Below are 17,493 nucleotides of genomic sequence, written 5' to 3' on the forward strand. Positions count from 1 at the left end.
AAATGCAATTTATCCATAAATCCTTCCCCTCGCTCCTCTTACCACCCTTTTTGGCTATGTAGAATAAGTCTATTCTCCTCTATATGAAGACAGAGATCATGTCCTTCCTAAGTCTTGTCCTTCAAGCCCTTCCAAGCTTGCCTACCATGGCCCCTGGAAAGCAAGTGCCATAGAGACAGTCAATGTCTCAGTCTGAAATCACAGGGTTGGAAGATGGACCTGACTCCAGTGACAGAGGGGCCAGGGGGCTCCTGACCAGCTCTCCTCTTGGGGTTGTTAGCTTTAGAGTCCCTTGGTCAACAACCTCAAAAAAACATCAAATAGCATGACAAATTGCAGGGACATTGAGGAGGAATATCTATCTGCTCCAGAAGTGAGTCATACTAAATGATACCCTTTCAGTGTTAAGATTCAAAGCTTCTATAAAATGCCATCCCTGGGACAGAGTTCAAGGGACAAACCTAAGGCAAAGAGTTCATCCAAGCCATCATTAAAAAATGCAATTTGGATTTCTCATTCAGGAACTTTTCAAAACCTATGTGTGTCTTTTTATTTTTCTTCCTTCCTTCCTTCCTTCCTTCCTTCCTTCCTTTCTTCCTTCCTTTCTTTCTTTCTTTCTTTCTTTCTTTCTTTCTTTCTTTCTTTCTTTCTTTCTTTCTTTCTTTCTTTCTTTCTTTCTTTCTTTCTTTCTTTCTCTCTCTCTTTCTTTCTTTCTCTCTTTCTTTCTTTCTCTCTTTCTTTCTTTCTTTCTTCTTTCCATCTTTCTTTTTCTTTTCCTTTTCTTTCTTTTTTTTTACCATTTTTTTTATCATGGACCTCTTTGGCAAACTGATGAAACCTATGGATCCTTTCTTAGAAAGATGTTTTTAAGTGTTTAAAATAAAATGCATGAATTTACAAAGGCAACTAATCATGTAAAAGCAACTAGGTGGTGCAGAGCCTGAAGTTAGGAAGCTCTGACGTCAAATATTACCTCAGATATTTACTAGCTATGTGATCCTGGCCAAGTCATCCAACTTCTGTTTGCCTCAGTATCCTCATCTATTAAATGTGGAAAATAGCACTGAACATCCACGGTCATTTTAAGGAGTAAATAAGTTAATATGTATATGGTATTTTGTAAATCTTGAAGTATATAAATACTAGCTATTATTATTATTATTATTACTAAAATATAGTTAGCAATTTTTAAGTTCATACACCAAAGGTTAAGAATCATAATCCAAGTATTTTTTCTGAAATCACTACTACTACTAATCGTTAACATATTGTACTGGTTTCCCTTTAATGTAATGAACACTACACAGTCAGACAGAAACAAATTTTAATTAAAGAAATGCATCACTGATTTTGGTGTGTTTGTCACTTTTTTAAATCGCTTAATTAGAAATGTAATTTTTGAAGTTATGCCTGACAAGAAAACTGTGCAAAATGTACAAAACCACCCCCTACAAGTGTATATCAAGAACATCAGATCCTTGAATGCAGTTGGGTGTGGAGGTTCCTTCACTTACATCATGGGAGTTTTTATATTTGTGTGGTGATTTCATTTTAGAATGGTTGGTTTATTTGATCCTCACAACAACCCTCAGATGTAGGTTCTATTTCTATCCTAATTTTACAGTTAAGAAAACTAAGGCAAACTGAGGTGAAGTGTCTTGTCCAGAGTCATATATTAAGTGTCTGAGGCTAGATTTAAATTCAGGTCATCCTGACTACAAGCCCATTGTTCTTTTCCTTATACCACCTTCTTTTGGCAACAAGAATCCACAGTTGTACTCTGGCCTAGAAAAAAGGTAGAATTTTTAAAAAATTTTCCTTCTAACTATGTTGGTCAAGGTTCTCCAAAAAGTGGAAGGAAGAGGGATAAACTATTTATAAAGCACCTATGTATGTACCAGACACTTTATAATTACTGTCTCATTTAATCCTCACAACAATCCTGCAAGAGAGATAGTTATTATCCCCATTTTACAGATGGAGAAACTGAAGCAAACACAGAGGCTAAATGACTTGCCCAAGGTGACAGAACGAGTAAGTGTCTGACGTTGAATTTGAACTCAAGAAACCAAATTTTATGAGGACTAGTTTTAAGAAATGGGGACCTTTAGAACTGAGAAGGGAAGACTTGGGAAGGCCACAGTCAAAATCTTCAAATATTAGGAGAGGAATTAGATTGCTTCATATGGCCCCAACAGCAGAGGGCAGAATTTATGAGTGAGAAAAAAAAAAAACTCAACAATTTCATCCACTTGAAAGTTGGCATTGCTTTTCTTGGGGCAGCTAGGTGGTGAAATGGATAGAGTCCTGTACCTGGAGTCAGGAAGACTCATCATCTTGAGTTCAATCTGGCCTTAAACACTTACCAGCTGTGTGACCCTGGGCAAGTCACTTAACCCCAATTATCTCAGTTTCTTCATCTGTAAAATGATCAGGATAAGGAAAAGGCAAACTACTCCACCATCTCTGCCAAGAGAACCCCAAATAGGGTCTGTCACAAAAAGTTGGACATGATAGAATATGACCAAACAACAATAAATGATTTAGTTTCCAGTCTTTTGAAGTCTTCAGTTGGTGACTGGTTTACCATTTGTTTGGGATGTTAGAAAATGGGTTGGCAGAGTTTAGCTCTAGATGACCTCTAGCGACCTCTAGAGGTCGCTGTTAACTTCAAGCTTCTGATTCCATGACTTTGTATAAAAATTATTGTCTTAGAGGACATACAATCATGACATTTAGAATCTCAGTGGGATGAAGGTTCAGAGATCATAAAGTCCAAGTCATACTTGAAAAAGTATGATCTCTTTAACTTCCTTAACAAATCAATATGGAAGCCTTCATTTGCAAACCTCTAGAGAGGGAATTCCAATTACTTTTTGGTAGAACAGCCTACTGGTATCCATCCAGTCCCATAACTTCTTTTTCTTAGATACTTCATCTGTAAAATGGAAGGAATTTTATTTTTACTACTAACCTCACAAGGTTGTTGTCAGGAAAGTCCATTGTAAAACTCAATGTGTAGTATAAATGGGGAAGCTATGACCCTTTTCAGAAAATTCAGGCACCCTGTCCACCCTTTTTGTACAATGGGTCACCCATCATTATGGAAACTCTGTGCTTTTTGTCCCTAGCCCGGAAGTCATTGGGACGAGGCCAACATGACCCAGGTTCAGGAGTTCATCCTGTTGGGTTTGTCAGCAAGGCCAGGCCTACGTGGTGTCCTCTTTGCTGTGTTCCTGACCCTCTACCTGCTGACTGTCTTGGAGAATACAATCATTGTTCTGCTCATCTGGAGTCACACAGAGCTCCACAAGCCCATGTACTTCTTCCTGGGGAACCTGAGCTGCCTAGAGATGTGTTATGTCTCAGTCACAGTGCCCACCCTGCTGCTTGGGCTCTGGTCAGGGTCTTGCCGTGTCCCATTCACATCCTGCATGACTCAGCTCTTCTTCTTCATCACACTTATCTGTGCTGAGTGCACACTCCTGGCCTCCATGGCCTATGACCGCTATGTGGCCATCTGTCATCCTCTCCACTATCCAATACTCATGAGGCCCCAGGTCTGCCTCATGCTGGCCATAGCCTCATGGATGGGCAGCCTCAGTGTCTCTGTGATCAAGACAGCCTGCATTGCTGGGCTATCCTACTGTGGCCCCAATGTCCTCAACCACTTCTTTTGTGATGTCTCCCCATTGCTCAATCTCTCCTGTACCCATGTAGCACTAACTGAGCTGGTCGACTTCATCTCTGCCATTGTCATCCTGTGGGGCTCACTGTTGGTTGCCTTGGCTTCATATATGGCCATTGGGGCAGCTGTGGTGCGTATGCCTTCAGCTGCTGCCCGACACAAGGCTTTCTCCACCTGTGCCTCCCATCTCATTGTGGTTGGCATCTTCTACTCAGCCACCATCTTCATCTATGCCAGGCCCAGCAGAATTGAAGCCATGAATCTCAACAAAGTGCTTTCTGTCATCTACACGGTGCTCACACCCATGTGTAACCCAATCATCTACTGCCTACGGAACAAAGAGGTCCAAGGTGCATTGCGTAGGAGTCTCCATAAGTTTGGGTTCAGCCAGAACTATGACAGCTAGAGATTCACCTAGCAATCTGTACCTTCAGCATTTGAAAATAACTGCCCTCCCCCTTCCTGACTAGCCTATCTCTATCAATGACACCACTGCTCCTCCAGATATCCAGGCATGGAATCTCAACAATAGCTTTAGTGTCTCCATCTTTCCCTCTCCCACTCACAAGCAGTTACTAGGTCCTGCCACTTCTTTGATATCCATAAGGATCTGTGATTTGATACAGGTATTTCCTCTACCCATGTAAAAAGCAATCCATCCATGCCTCCGTGTTCTGTGTACTTCTTCAAGTCTTTCCATAAATCCTCTGACACCAACCCAACACAGGGAAGGCTTTCTCTGAGTTTTTATTTTTATGTTATCTGGAAATTTGTGTAGCTGGGTTGCTCAGCTCATGCTGACTATCAGAAGAGTCAGCCTTCTTTGCCTGCAATCTACAGTTTTATTGAGGTCTATGGTTCCACGTGCTATACACCTGTCATCATCCCCATCAGTTCTGTCTGCAGAAAATCTCCTGCAGTTACCTCATTCTCACCTCCTCTGTCACTGTCTGCTAAGCACTTAACTTTTTAATTTCTTTTACTGCCCATTCCCTCAATCCCTTTGTCTTCTGTTGCCTATCTGTTATGAATGCCATGGACTCTTATGGATTTAGTTGAATTGTGCTCAGACAGAGATTATGTAACATGGACTGAGTCCTCCATCTAGATTCCCTGGATGCACGTGCTGATGCAATGCTAACACTGTGTGAGAGGTAGAAACAGTGATCAAGCTATTGGTGCTTCCTGAAAAAAAAACATGGAGAAATATAAACATTCATCCAGTACCTACTGTGTACTAAACATGATTCTAGATCCTAGGGAAAAATTCAAAGTTTATAGAAACACTCAGAGATGAAAGAAACATCAGATGTCATTTAAGTCAACACATACAAGACAGCAACCCAGCCAAGAGAAGGCAAAATGTGATCACTGCCTTCATGGAACTTGTCATCTAGTAGGAGAATAGTAATAATATTTAATAATTTGTTATTGGTGAGTCATTTTCAGTTGAGTCTGACTCTCTGTGACTCCATCTAGGCTTTTCTTGGCAGAGATACTGCAGGGGTTTTCCATTTCTTTCTCCAGTCCATTTTACAGATGAGGAAATTGAGGTAAACAGGGTTAAGTGACTTGCTCAGTGGCAGTTTTATTCTTGTCTTTGCCTTCTCAACTCTTAGCAGATTACCTAGCACATAGCTTAATGACTAAATGAGATAATGTGTGTTAAACACTTTGCAAACCTTTATGTGCTATATAAATATTATTATTTTGAGGGGCAGCTAGGTTTACAACAGGTAAAGTTTCAAGCCTGAAATCAGGGAGACTCATCTTCTTGATTTCAAATCTGGCCTCAGACACTTACTAGCTGAGTGACCCTCAGCAAGTCACTTCACCGGTTTGCCTCAGTTACCTCATCTGCAAAATGAACTGAAGAAGGAAATGACAAACCGCTCCAGTCTCTTTGCCAAAAAAACCAGAAAAACAAGCCTAAGTGGGGTCTTGATGAGTTATATACGACTGAAATAGAAATCTATCCATATATCAGACAAAATATCACAGCAAAGCCCTTTTCAAAACTTAAAGTCCCATAAAATATCATCACCATCATCATCATCATCATCATCATCATCATCATCATCATCATCATCATCATCTTTCTTCTACTAAAACATAAGAGTTTAAGGAATTTAAAATGGAGTCATATGAGTATTGTTTAAAAGAACTGAGGAAAGGGCAGCTAGGTCATACCACAGATGGATGCACTGGCCCTGGAGTCAGGAGGACCTAAGTTTAAATTCAGCCTCAGATACTTACTACCTGTATGACCCTGGGCAAGTCACTTAACCCCAACTGCCTCCACCTCCCCCCTAAAAAAGAACTGAAGATATTTAGAAGACAGAATGAAAGACTTGGATGACTGGAATGAGAGAGGCTTCCAATAGCTTCCCCCAAGTATTTGAAAGACTCTCTGGGAGAAAAGAGGTGACTTGTTTTTCTTGGCTAGCCAGGACAAAAATTCCAATGGATGGAAGCACCAAAGAGATTGATTTAAATTGGATGAAAGAAAAGCAAACAGACAACACACTTGCTCTCCCTTAGAACCACTTTGACTGGGCTGCCTTTGGGAGCAGTGGGGCTCCCTGACCTGGATGGCCATTTGTGAAAGTTGTCATAGAGCAGATTTTTATTCAGAAATGGGTTCAATGAAATGAGCTTGGAGGCTGCTTCCAACATCAAAATAAAATAAATTATGTACATATTTGTAAAGGTCTGTCCCTCCCTTTGTAATTGATAAACTCTTGCTAGAGTTTCTTTTTTGGTAGCCTTTGTATGAGAAAAGAAATGATAATAATAGTTCATATTTCTATAGAACTTTAAAGTTTATGTAACACTTTCTTTAAGACAAACCAAGGAGTTTGCTAATGCAATAATTTTTGTCCCATTGAAGGTAAAGGAACTGAAGTTCAGAGATTTAACACAGTTGGTGTTAGAGGTAGGATTCCAATCTTGGTCTACTGACTCTAAAACCAAACTTTTTTTTTTTTTAAAAAACACACCATAAGGGTAAAGATGGCTTGGATACACAATGTGGAGCATTCTTGATGTAGCTTTGAAATGAGTTCCTGGATAGTAAAATGTTGGCCTGTGGTCTTTTACCAGCAAAATGAGTTAAAGCACAGTGCAAGGGAAATAAGTGGAGGGCTGTCCAGAAATTAACATGCCTCCCCTGGGGGCTAAGGATTCAATGTTTTCTGTGTTCTTTCCAGCCAAGTCTTTGACATAAACTCTCCTGCTATCCCTGTGAATAAGACAGATGTATAAGCAAGATGGCTGTGCAATGAAGTGCTTCTAAAGCCAAGTGAATGATTAGACCTGAAGAGTAGTCATTAACAAGTCTACATTAAAATGGAGGGAGATTTCTAGGAGAATACTCAAAGGATCTGTCCTTGGAACAGTGCTGAAAACATTTAGTCTATCATTTGGATGAAGGCATAGATGACATGCTAATAAAAAGTGTTGGTGACATACATGTCTAAGAGATAGCTAATAGACTGTATGTCAGCACTGGGACTTTAAATGGTCTCAGGAAGCTAGGATGTATGAATTAATAAGATCCTCATTTTAAAAGAAACAAATACAAAATTTTTCACTTAGGTTCAAAATTTCACCCAATGTGATGTAGTACCTGAAAGAAATCTCACACAATCTCAGGCAGCATTAAGAGAGGGGCAGCACCCCAAAACCAGGGATGTGAGGGTCTTGCTTGTCAGACTACCTCCAAAACATGGCTCTGAGTTCTCTGTGTCACATTGTAGGGGGAAAACACTGTAATATTGGAACCAGGATGGTCAGGACTACTTGAAGGAATGAAATATGGTTAACCTGGAGTTAAGTAAGTCCTGAGGCAAAAGGACAATGGATGAGTTGGGGGAAGGAGGAGGATATAAGAATACTAACCCTACCCACTCCTGTTTCTGTAAGGAAGTAGGTGACCAAAGACTCTATTTATCAGTCACTGGAGAAAAATGAGTCAATAATTGCTAAGTATAATAATGTGCATGCCCAGTTCTGTAGTCCTCGGTTGTTACTGTTTTGAGGATGACGATGACTTATTTCAATTGTGTCTGTAACCCCATTTGGAATTTTCTTGGGAAAAGATACTGGAGTGCTTTGTCATTTCCTTCTTCAGCCCATTTTACATATGAGGAAACTGAGGCAAACAGGGTGAAATGAGTTGCCCAGGGTCACAAAACTAGTAAGTGTCTGAGGCTGGAATTGAATTCAGGTCTTCCTGACTGGGTCCAGTGCTCTACCCAATGGCACATCTAGCTGCCCTTGAATTTCAACATAAACTCCATGAAAGAATGGAATGTTTCATTTCTATCTTTTTCCCTCCATTTCTGAGAAACGTGCCTAGCATACAGCTGGTATTTATCAAATATTTAATTTTGTGTCATTTTCATTCATGGAAATCTACAATAGTAAAAATTCACTTCTAAAAAAATACATTGGCTGCATTCTCTGGGTTTTGAGATGCAGCATTATTTTTATTATTACATCTTCATTATCCTACCATCACTTTCTAATTTCTTAAGAAGAAAAATTAAATTTGCTGTATTTGACCAGAAAGAGTAGAACTTAGAAGTAATTTATGGAAGATGCAAAAAGGTCAATGTATACTTGATGCAAATGCTTTCTAAGCACCATGTTGATTTGAAAATAGCTTGATTGGCCTTTGGGGACAAAGACCCTCCCTCAAAGAAGTACTTCAAGCAAAGACTGGATGTCTTAGGAGAAAGATTCTTTTTCAAGAAGGTGTTGGAATAAATGGCTAATGGAGATCTTTCCAATTCTGAAATTCTGAGATACACTAAATTCAAAGGAAGTTTAATTTTCTTCAGTTCTATGTTGTGTTTGTCATCATTATTTAGTTCCAATGTTGTCACATTATTGTCAGAAAATATGGTAGGTACAACTTCGAAATTTCATGTAGATAGGCAGATATCTATATTTATATTGATAAAGATTGATATCCATATGAAAACATGTATGCATTTATATAAATGAGTATATGTGAAGGTCTCCTCTACTACCTGTGATGTGTGATACATTTTTGTTAGTACTACATTTATACTTGAAGAGAGGGTGTATTCCCTGCTTTTCCATTTTCATTCTTGTTATTTTTGCTGTTCAGTTGTTTTTTTAGTTTTATCTGACTCTTGCTTGACCCCATTTGGGATTTTCTTGGCAAAAATACTGGACTGGTTTGCCATTTCCTTCTCCAGTTCTTTTTTCAGATGAGGAAGCTAAGGCAAACACAGTTAAGTAATTTGTCCAGGATCAGAGCTAGTAAGTGTCTGAGGACAGATTTGAATTCAAGAAGACTCGTCTTCCTGACTCCAGGCCTGGCTATGGCACCACTTAGCTGCTATTCAGTGTATGCTTTAAAAATAACGTTTGTGTGTGTGTGTGTGTGTGTGTGTGTGTGTGTGTGTGTGTGTGTGTGTTAATGTGGAGGATGGATTGTTCAGGGGAGGTTAACTGAGGTTAGGGAGACAAATTAGATGAATTCTATAGTAATTCAAGTATGGGTTTATAAGGACATTAAGTAGGTTGTTGGCTGTGGAGGTAGAGAGGTGACAACATCAGAGGGGATTGGAAATGTTGAGAAGATGGAATTGGCAAAAATGAGGAATCAATTGAACCAAAAAAGTAGAGTGAGATTAAAGATGAATCCTAATGGTACAGTTCTAGGTGACTAGAACTATGATAGTGTTCGCAGCAGGAATATAACAGATAGGGGAAGACATGCATTTTTAGAGAAAGATAATGAGTTTTATTTTAGAGATGTTAACTTTAAGGTGGCTGTGAGATCTCTAGCAGCCACTTGGTAATATGGGACTAGAACTCATAAGAGAGGGATCACATATTAATTGCTGATTTGTACTTTACCAATATGAAATACTCCTTTTGAATACATTTCATTTTTTCTCATTTTAATTCTATTTTGATACAAATAATATATTCCCTGTTTTTTAATCTTGTAGTAATATTGTATGCTACCTGCTTCACTTTAATTTATTCTTACTATTTTTTTCTTTTAGCAAAATGTTGTTTTACTTTCCTATAATCAATGATTGATTTTGTTTTGATTCTGTAATTCTTTCTTTAAATGATAGAATACAGGCCATTTATCTTTATTGTAGTAAGTAGTACATTTTATTTGTTTTCAGTCATTTCCTTCTTATCATTCCTGATATTTGCCTGATGAAGTAAAATCTGTTGTAATCATTTGTAACTCTTTGAACAAATAGAACTAGCTAAATATGTCATTTATATATTAGCTTTTAAAATCCTTTTATTCTTATTTTCTTTGAGGTTTAACCCCTTTTCAATTTATGAAACAGAAGCCTTGCCTTTGTGGGTCTTCATCTCTTATCCTGATTTTCCCCTTGTATTGTTATATTGAAAATCTTTGTTGAACATTTTTAAAACAACATTTTTGCTGTCTTATTGGATTACCTAAAAGCCATTATCAAAGAAAGAGCCTAGACATAATATTTCAAAAAAAATATCAAGGAAAGCTGCCTCTATATCCTCAAACCAGAGAGTGAAATAGAAATTGAAAGAATCCACTGATCACCACTTTGAAGAAATGCCAAAATGAAAACTCCCACGAATATTATAGCCAAATTCCAGAGCTCTGCAGTCAAAGAGAAAACACTTCAAGCAACCTGAAAGAAAACATTCAAATAATGTGAAGCCACAGTTACTATAACAAATCAATAATTAATATGTGACCTCTCTCTTATGAGTCATACATTACCAAGTGGCTGATGGATATCTCATAGGGACATTAAATTTAACATCTCCAAAATACAACTCATTATCTTGCTCTAAAAATTCTTGCGGTCACTTCCAGCTCTGAAAGTCTGTAATTCAATAATGATGCTGGTGTTGTGAGTGAATTCAACAAAGGTAGACTGACGCAGATAACATTTTAACTGAGAAAAATAACATTTTATTAACAGGGAGTAAGCCTGCCAGTAAGATGGATCAAATGATTGTCTCAGTTAGCCAAAAACAAACAAACAAAAAACCCTGGAGATGGAGATAGAGTTCCTTTATATGTGGGAAATAATAAAATTGGTTATAGAGTTGATCCCATCATGGACCTGAGAACAACATTATTGGTTATAGTGAGACATGGAGGACAATATGATCGGTTGGAGTTGGGAACAAGGAGCTAAAAACTACCTTCTCCTGCTCTCCTGTGACTAAGTAATGTTCACTGTTTGAGTCTACCTGCCAGGTTAGATAGTGAACCAGGCTCCTTTGGATGGCAAATCAAATATCCTTGAAAGATACATCAGTGATATAAAAATATTATACCAGGCTCCCTGTTATCCATTTACATCCTCCAAGGATAACATTTCTTTGAGGCAAGAATAAAAGAGTGAGAATTGGATTTCTAAACTTAACTCATTACAGGTCAACTGAATCTCTGTGCTGAGTTCAGAGAAAAAGAAGCATGGTTTAAGTAGTTATAGGATGAAATCAATTAACTGTAAATAGGACCAATAAAAATGATACAGTATCAATTTAATCTTCTCAGCGGGAAGCAGTCTCATAGCCCTTGGTTTCTGAATGTTGACTACGATAGTCACATTCCCCTCCACTATTTGTCATAACCAAAAGCAGACCATCTGTCCTCCAGTCATCTGAGCACCCCCTTTTTCCTACCCAATACCCTCTGCAAGGCAGCTTTCACCTCTTTGTTCCTCAGGCTGTAGATGATAGGGTTGAGCATGGGAGTGACAAGGGTATAGGACAAAGATACAACTTGCTTACTCTCAGGAGAGTAGGTGGACTTGGGCTGGAGGTGGATAATGCAAGCTGTGCCATAGAAGAGAGCCACAACAATAAGGTGGGCAGCACAGGTGGAGAGGGCTTTATGGCGTCCGGTGGCTGAGGGCATCCGAACAACTGCTGCCAGAACATGGCCATAGGACACAGTGATGAGGGAGAAAGGCACCATCATGACAAGTACTGTGGCCACAAGAATGTAGGTCTCAAAGATAGAGGTGTCAGCACACACCAGTCTCAGGAGTGGTGCCACATCACACAGGAAGTGGCGAACCCCTCGAGGACCACAAAATGGGAAGTGGAACAGCCAAATGGTGAATAGCAGGGAAACTGGAATGCCTATCACCCAACAGGTCACTGCCAGAAGGAGGCAGAGCCTCTGGTTCATGAGGACCCCATAGTGCAGGGGGTGGCAGATGGCCACGTAGCGGTCATAGGCCATCACTGTCAGGAGGAAACACTCTGATGTGACACATGACAGAATGAGAAAGAGCTGGAAGGCACAGCCCACCATGGAAATGCCCCTTCCAGACACCAGGCTTTCCAGCATCCTGGGTACAATGTCCAAAGAGAAGCAGATCTCCACCAGGGCCAGGTTCCGGAGGAAAAAATACATAGGTGTTTGGAGGGCAGTGTCGGCCACAGTCAAGAGTACAATGAGGCCATTCCCTACCATCGTGGTTAGAAACATCCCCAGGAACAGCACAAAGAGACCTGAGTTCAGTTTGGGAACATGGGAAAAACCCAAGAGGACAAACTCCTCAAATGAAGAGTGGTTGCTTCTAGCGAAGTTCACAATGGGATCCATAGGGTCCATCCCTTCCCAAAGCTCCAGAGAGTACAAGAAAGTGATGAGCTCAAGAATACAGCAGGACCTTTTTCTAAAAAGAAGAAAATTCACTGAGAAATAGAACTATACTTTCTTTATCTAAGGTTATCACAATTGTAGGTATAGGTGGTGAATTCAAATCCTAGCTCCAAAATTTACCAGTTGTATGACCAAATAAGATTCACTCCACTTTGTTGAATTTCATTTTCCTTAAAGGTAAAGTAACTTAATCCAGATTACTTGGGTTGTAAGTAGCAAAATCAGCATTGAATACAAGCCATATGACTCCAAATGAAGTGTTCTTTCTAATGTATCATATAGCCTTTGTCACTGCTGGGCTGATATTCTTTTGATTAGGGCAAGAGACAACACAGCATCAGTGTGCTCCTTTAGTATCCTCATGATGGCAGGGAAAGGGAGAAATACCAACACCTTGAATGCTCCCCCTATTGTTGATTGGTTGGTTGTTGTCCTTCATTCTTGAAGAGGACCAAAATGACACCATTATACTAGAGTCAAGTTTCAATGTGTCCAACTGTGGCTAATCAGGCCAATAAGAGCTTGAAATGCTCTACCACAGATTAGGCACAAATAGCCCATATGAACATTTGAGGGTGAGTCCTCTAAATTTGTGCATCCTGTGTTTCCTTTGAGCTGTTTCAATTCTGCTTTGCTCATAGTGCACAACACCTTCTGTTATGTGGGCACACCATGATGAGCAGTCCTGTGCCAGTGTCTCCCAGGTCACACAATCAGTTCCAATGTTCTAGAGATAGACCTTGAAAGTACCTTTGTATCACTTCTTCTGACCACCATGTGATCACTTGCCCTGTGTGAGTTCTCCATAAAATAATCTTTTTGGCAAGTGTATATTTTATATTTGAACAACATGGCCAGGCCATCAGAGTTGCACTCTGTGAAACACAGCTTGAATCCCCTGTAAAGGCTCAGCAGTCATCATACCAGAGGTACTAGAGTTCCCTGAACACACTCTACACCCCGGCCTCCCATAACAAACTTATTGAAGTACCTAACACAAGAATTAAGCAGTATGAACTGACATGGCTAAATATAATCTGCACCTCTGGAGAAAAGATCCAAATCATTGAGCTCACATACCTGTCTTAGTATTTTAAACAAGAGATACTTACTTGGGTGAAGGGAAGTATTAAGTGAAATACCTGAATGTCTGTTCTAGACACCACATCTTGGGAAAGACATTGACAAGCTAGAGAAGATCAAAAGGTAGATGACTTGAGAAGCTGCATGTCAAGGTTTAAAGAAGTGTGAGTTCCATAGATTCAGGAGAAATAATTTTAAAACTATTGGATGACCTGAAAGTCATGATCAGAAAAAAAGAGCTTAGACAACATCTTTCAAGAAATTATCAAAGAAAAATGCTCTGATGCTCTAGAACCAAAAGGTAAAACAGAAATTGAGAGAATCCACCAATTGACTCTTGAAAGAGATCCCAAAGGGAAACTCATAGGAACATTGTAGTAAAATTCCTGAGTTCTCAGATCAAGGAGAAAATATTGCAAGCAGCCAGAAAGAAACAATTTGAGTATTGTGGAAACACAATCAGTATAACACAAGATCTAGCAGCTTCCACATTAAGGGATCAGAGAGGTTGGAATATAATATTCTGGGGGTAAAACAAGGTAGGCTTAAAACCAAAAATCATCTACCCAGCAAAACTGAGTACAACACTTCAGGAGGAAAAGTAGACATTCAATGAAATAGAGGACTTTCAAGCATTCTTGATGAAAAAACCAGAGGTGAATAGAAAATTTGACTTTAAAATACAAGAATCAAGAGAAGCATGAAAAGGTAAATAGGAAAGAGAAACCACAAGGGACTTATTAAAGTTTAACTGTTTGCATGCCTACATGGAAAGATGATATTTGTAACTCATGACACCTTTCTCAGTATTAGAGTAGTTGTAGGAAATACATATATACACATATGTGTATGTGTATGTATATGTATGTATGTATAGACAGAGAGCACAGGATAACTTGAATATGAAGGGATGATATCTAAAAAACTAAAATTAGGGGGTGAGAGAGGAACATATTGGGAGAATGAGAAAAAGAGAGATAGAATGGTATAAATTATCTCACATAAAAGAGGCCAGAAGAAAGCATTTTTACAATGGAGGGGAAGAGAAGGGAGGTGAGAGGTAATGAATGAACCTTATTTTCATCAGATTTGGCTTAAGGAAGCAATAACATGCACACTTAATTGGATATCTTACCCTACAGGAAAGTAAGGGGGCAAGAAGATAAGAGGGGGGGATGATAGAAGGAAGGGCAGATTGGGGGAAGAGTTAGTAGGTGGCAATATAGTTAGTCTTTCACAAAATGACTATAATGGAAGTGTTTTGCATAACTACACATGTATAACCTATATTGAATTGCTTGCCTTCTTAGTGAGGGTGAGTGGGGAGGGAAGAAGGAAGAGAATTTGGAATGCAAAGTTTCAAAAACAAATGTTTAAAATTGTTTTTACATGGATCTGGGAAATAAGATGCCCAGGTAATGGGTTATGGAAATCTATCTTGCCCTAAGAGAAAATGAGGAGGATGAAGATGGGGGGATGATGTAGGGGAGGGCAGATGGGGGAAGGGATAAACAGAATGCATTCCATTTTGGAGTGGGAGGGAGGGGAGATATGGGGAGAAAATTTGGAGCTCAAAAATCTTGTGGAAATGAATGTTGAAGAATAAAATCAATTAATTAATAAAAGAGCGTGAGATCTTTAATCATATGACCTTAGTTTAAATACTACTTCTGACACTATTTTTGTGACCCTGGGAAAGTCACTCCACCTCTGTGGAACTCAGTTCCCTCATTTGTAGAAATGATAGGATTGAACTAGACTGCTTATAAGTTCCCTTCTAACTCTAAATCTATGACTCTACCATCCTCAGGATAAGATGAGGAAAGCTGAGCCAATGCCATTCCAAGATTTCTTGTAAGAACTGGGCATATTTAAATCAAATTTGTTTTAGGTGGTTGGAGTAGGGGTGATGATGCTATCTTTAAGTATCTGAAGGGCTGTCCTGATGAATGAAATTATTCTTGTTCTTCTTGGCCTCAGAGGGCAGAGCTAGGAACCATGAGGGAAAGATACAGAGAAGCAGATTTCAGATATAAGAAGATAACTATTTAACTAGTACTTCAAGGTTGATGCAATGGAGAGAATTGGGACCTGGAGTCAGGAAGACCTGAGTTCAAATCTAACTTCAAACATTTACTGGCTGAGTTACCCTGAGCAAGTCACTTAACCTTTGCTCATTTCTTCAACTGTAAAAATGGGAATAACATGAACACTTCCCTCCCAGGGTTATTGAGAGGATCAAAAGAAGTGATATTTTTAAAGTCCTTAGCCTAGTCCCTAGCACAAAGTAGGCACTTAAAAATTTTGTCTACTTCTCTCCTTTCCAGGCATCTCATTTTATTTTCACAACTATCCCAAGAAGTAGATGCTAATATTACCCAATATTTAGAGTTGATGAAACTCAGGCACACAGAAATTAATTTACTTTCTCAGGACCACATCAGAGGTAAACATTTTAAGCTAAATTTCTAACATGAGAAGGAAAAAAACCACATTTCCTAAAAATCAGCATAGTTCTAAAATAAAAGATACTGCCCTGGGAAATAAAGTTCCTCACTTCTTATTGTTATGAAGTGTAGGCTACTGGACTACTCTTCAAAAATGTTTTACAGTGGATTCTTGTCCATGAATAGGGTGTATGCCCTTGTGAGTTCTCTTCCAATTCTGAGGTTCTTAGTGACTCATCTCTAGACCTTCTCCAGTTCAGTGATCTTCTGTTAAGAACAAGTCATGTCTACTTTTCAGTCCTGTTTTCAAAGTGCTTAGAATTCTGCTGGACCTCATGGCCACCTCACAAGTATGGGCAGATATTTTCAGAGATATTAGTAGTAGCTACTTATTCCCTTTCCTTGACTACAACTAATCAATCCAAAACTTTAAAGATAACTAACACTGTTTGCTGCAGAATGCATGCATGCATACATTTTTACACCCTCATTAACTGGTCAGGTATTATTTCTCCCTCTACTGAGTTTTCTTCCCTAGAAAATTCTCAAAGTATCACAGAATTAATTGTAAGCTGGTGTTTTGAAATCAAAGTCCAATTCCTTCAGTTTTACAAATGAGGAAACTCAGGCTCAGAAGGGAAATGACTTCCCCTAACTTGCAGAGCTACTGAATGGCAGCTATGGGATTGAATTCAAGAGCTCTTCATTGAATTACAAGATATTTCCTTCCACTTTGAGGCAACTCTTGTTCCTACACTTAGAAAATGTTTCCCTTCCTGCATCTCTCCTAACCCACAATTACTCTGGCTTCTTTCCTCTATAGTTAGTAAGGAAAATTAAAAGAAAAACTGTTCCGTAGGATGACAACATATCAGTTGTCACAAAAAGTCGAAAGACTTGGCACTAACAAATCCTGGCTCTATCTCTTACTAGATCTCTAACCTTGAGCAATACATTAAACTATCTGAGCCTCAGTGTTCTGTAAAATAAGGAGCGTCGAGTCTGCACTACTTAACAATTAGAGCAATTGACAGAAACTATTTGGATACTTGAATGTGTTATGTAAATAAGAGTTCCTATTGGAATGGGGATGAGGGGGTTGAGTAATGGTAGGAGACAGCCTGTTGCAGGAGAAATTACACTTGGAATCAGAGGACCTGAGTTCAAATACTAACTCTGCTCCTTGGTATCTTTGTGGTTTTAGGAAATTCCGTTAATACTACCTCTATTTCCTTGTCTGTAACATGAAGGGATTGGACCCAATTATTTCTAAGGTTCCTTCTAATTCTAAATATATTGTTCTGTGACAATGTCCTATGCCTGCTATCATGAAGATCGATGTTCAAATACCATTTCCAACATAGTCTATGACCTTGGACACTTTTCGTCCTTAAGTCTCAGGTGTTTTTTAGCTGTCAAATAGAGGTGATAATTCCAGTAGTTGAGGCCTCACTAGGGTGCTAAGAGGTTAAAAGAGAATAATGTGTGCGCATGTATGTGTATATGTATATATATATGTATCTCCTTGTAAACCACAAGGTGATTTGCCAATTATGTAGTGAATTAGTATTAGCCTTTTGGAAAACAATGTAGAATTA

The 17,493-nt window shown here is 38.9% G+C and overlaps 2 protein-coding genes across 2 annotated transcripts; one reads left to right on the forward strand and one right to left on the reverse strand.

The window, feature by feature from the left end:
* The first annotated feature begins 3,118 nt into the window (after nt 1-3,118).
* On the forward strand, nt 3,119-4,094 carry LOC140507410 (olfactory receptor 6Z7-like). The gene has a single exon (XM_072615506.1). The coding sequence runs from the start codon at nt 3,159-3,161 to the stop codon at nt 4,092-4,094; it is 936 nt and encodes a 311-aa protein (XP_072471607.1). The 5' UTR covers nt 3,119-3,158.
* Nucleotides 4,095-9,662: 5,568 nt separating this feature from the next.
* On the reverse strand, nt 9,663-12,372 carry LOC140508535 (olfactory receptor 10A7-like). Its single transcript, XM_072616484.1, has one exon. The coding sequence runs from the start codon at nt 12,312-12,314 to the stop codon at nt 11,349-11,351; it is 966 nt and encodes a 321-aa protein (XP_072472585.1). The 5' UTR covers nt 12,315-12,372; the 3' UTR covers nt 9,663-11,348.
* Between the last annotated feature and the right edge of the window lie 5,121 nt (nt 12,373-17,493).

The sequence above is a fragment of the Notamacropus eugenii genome, chromosome 5 (assembly GCF_028372415.1).
Source record: "Notamacropus eugenii isolate mMacEug1 chromosome 5, mMacEug1.pri_v2, whole genome shotgun sequence".
Taxonomy (NCBI): Eukaryota; Metazoa; Chordata; class Mammalia; order Diprotodontia; family Macropodidae; genus Notamacropus; species Notamacropus eugenii.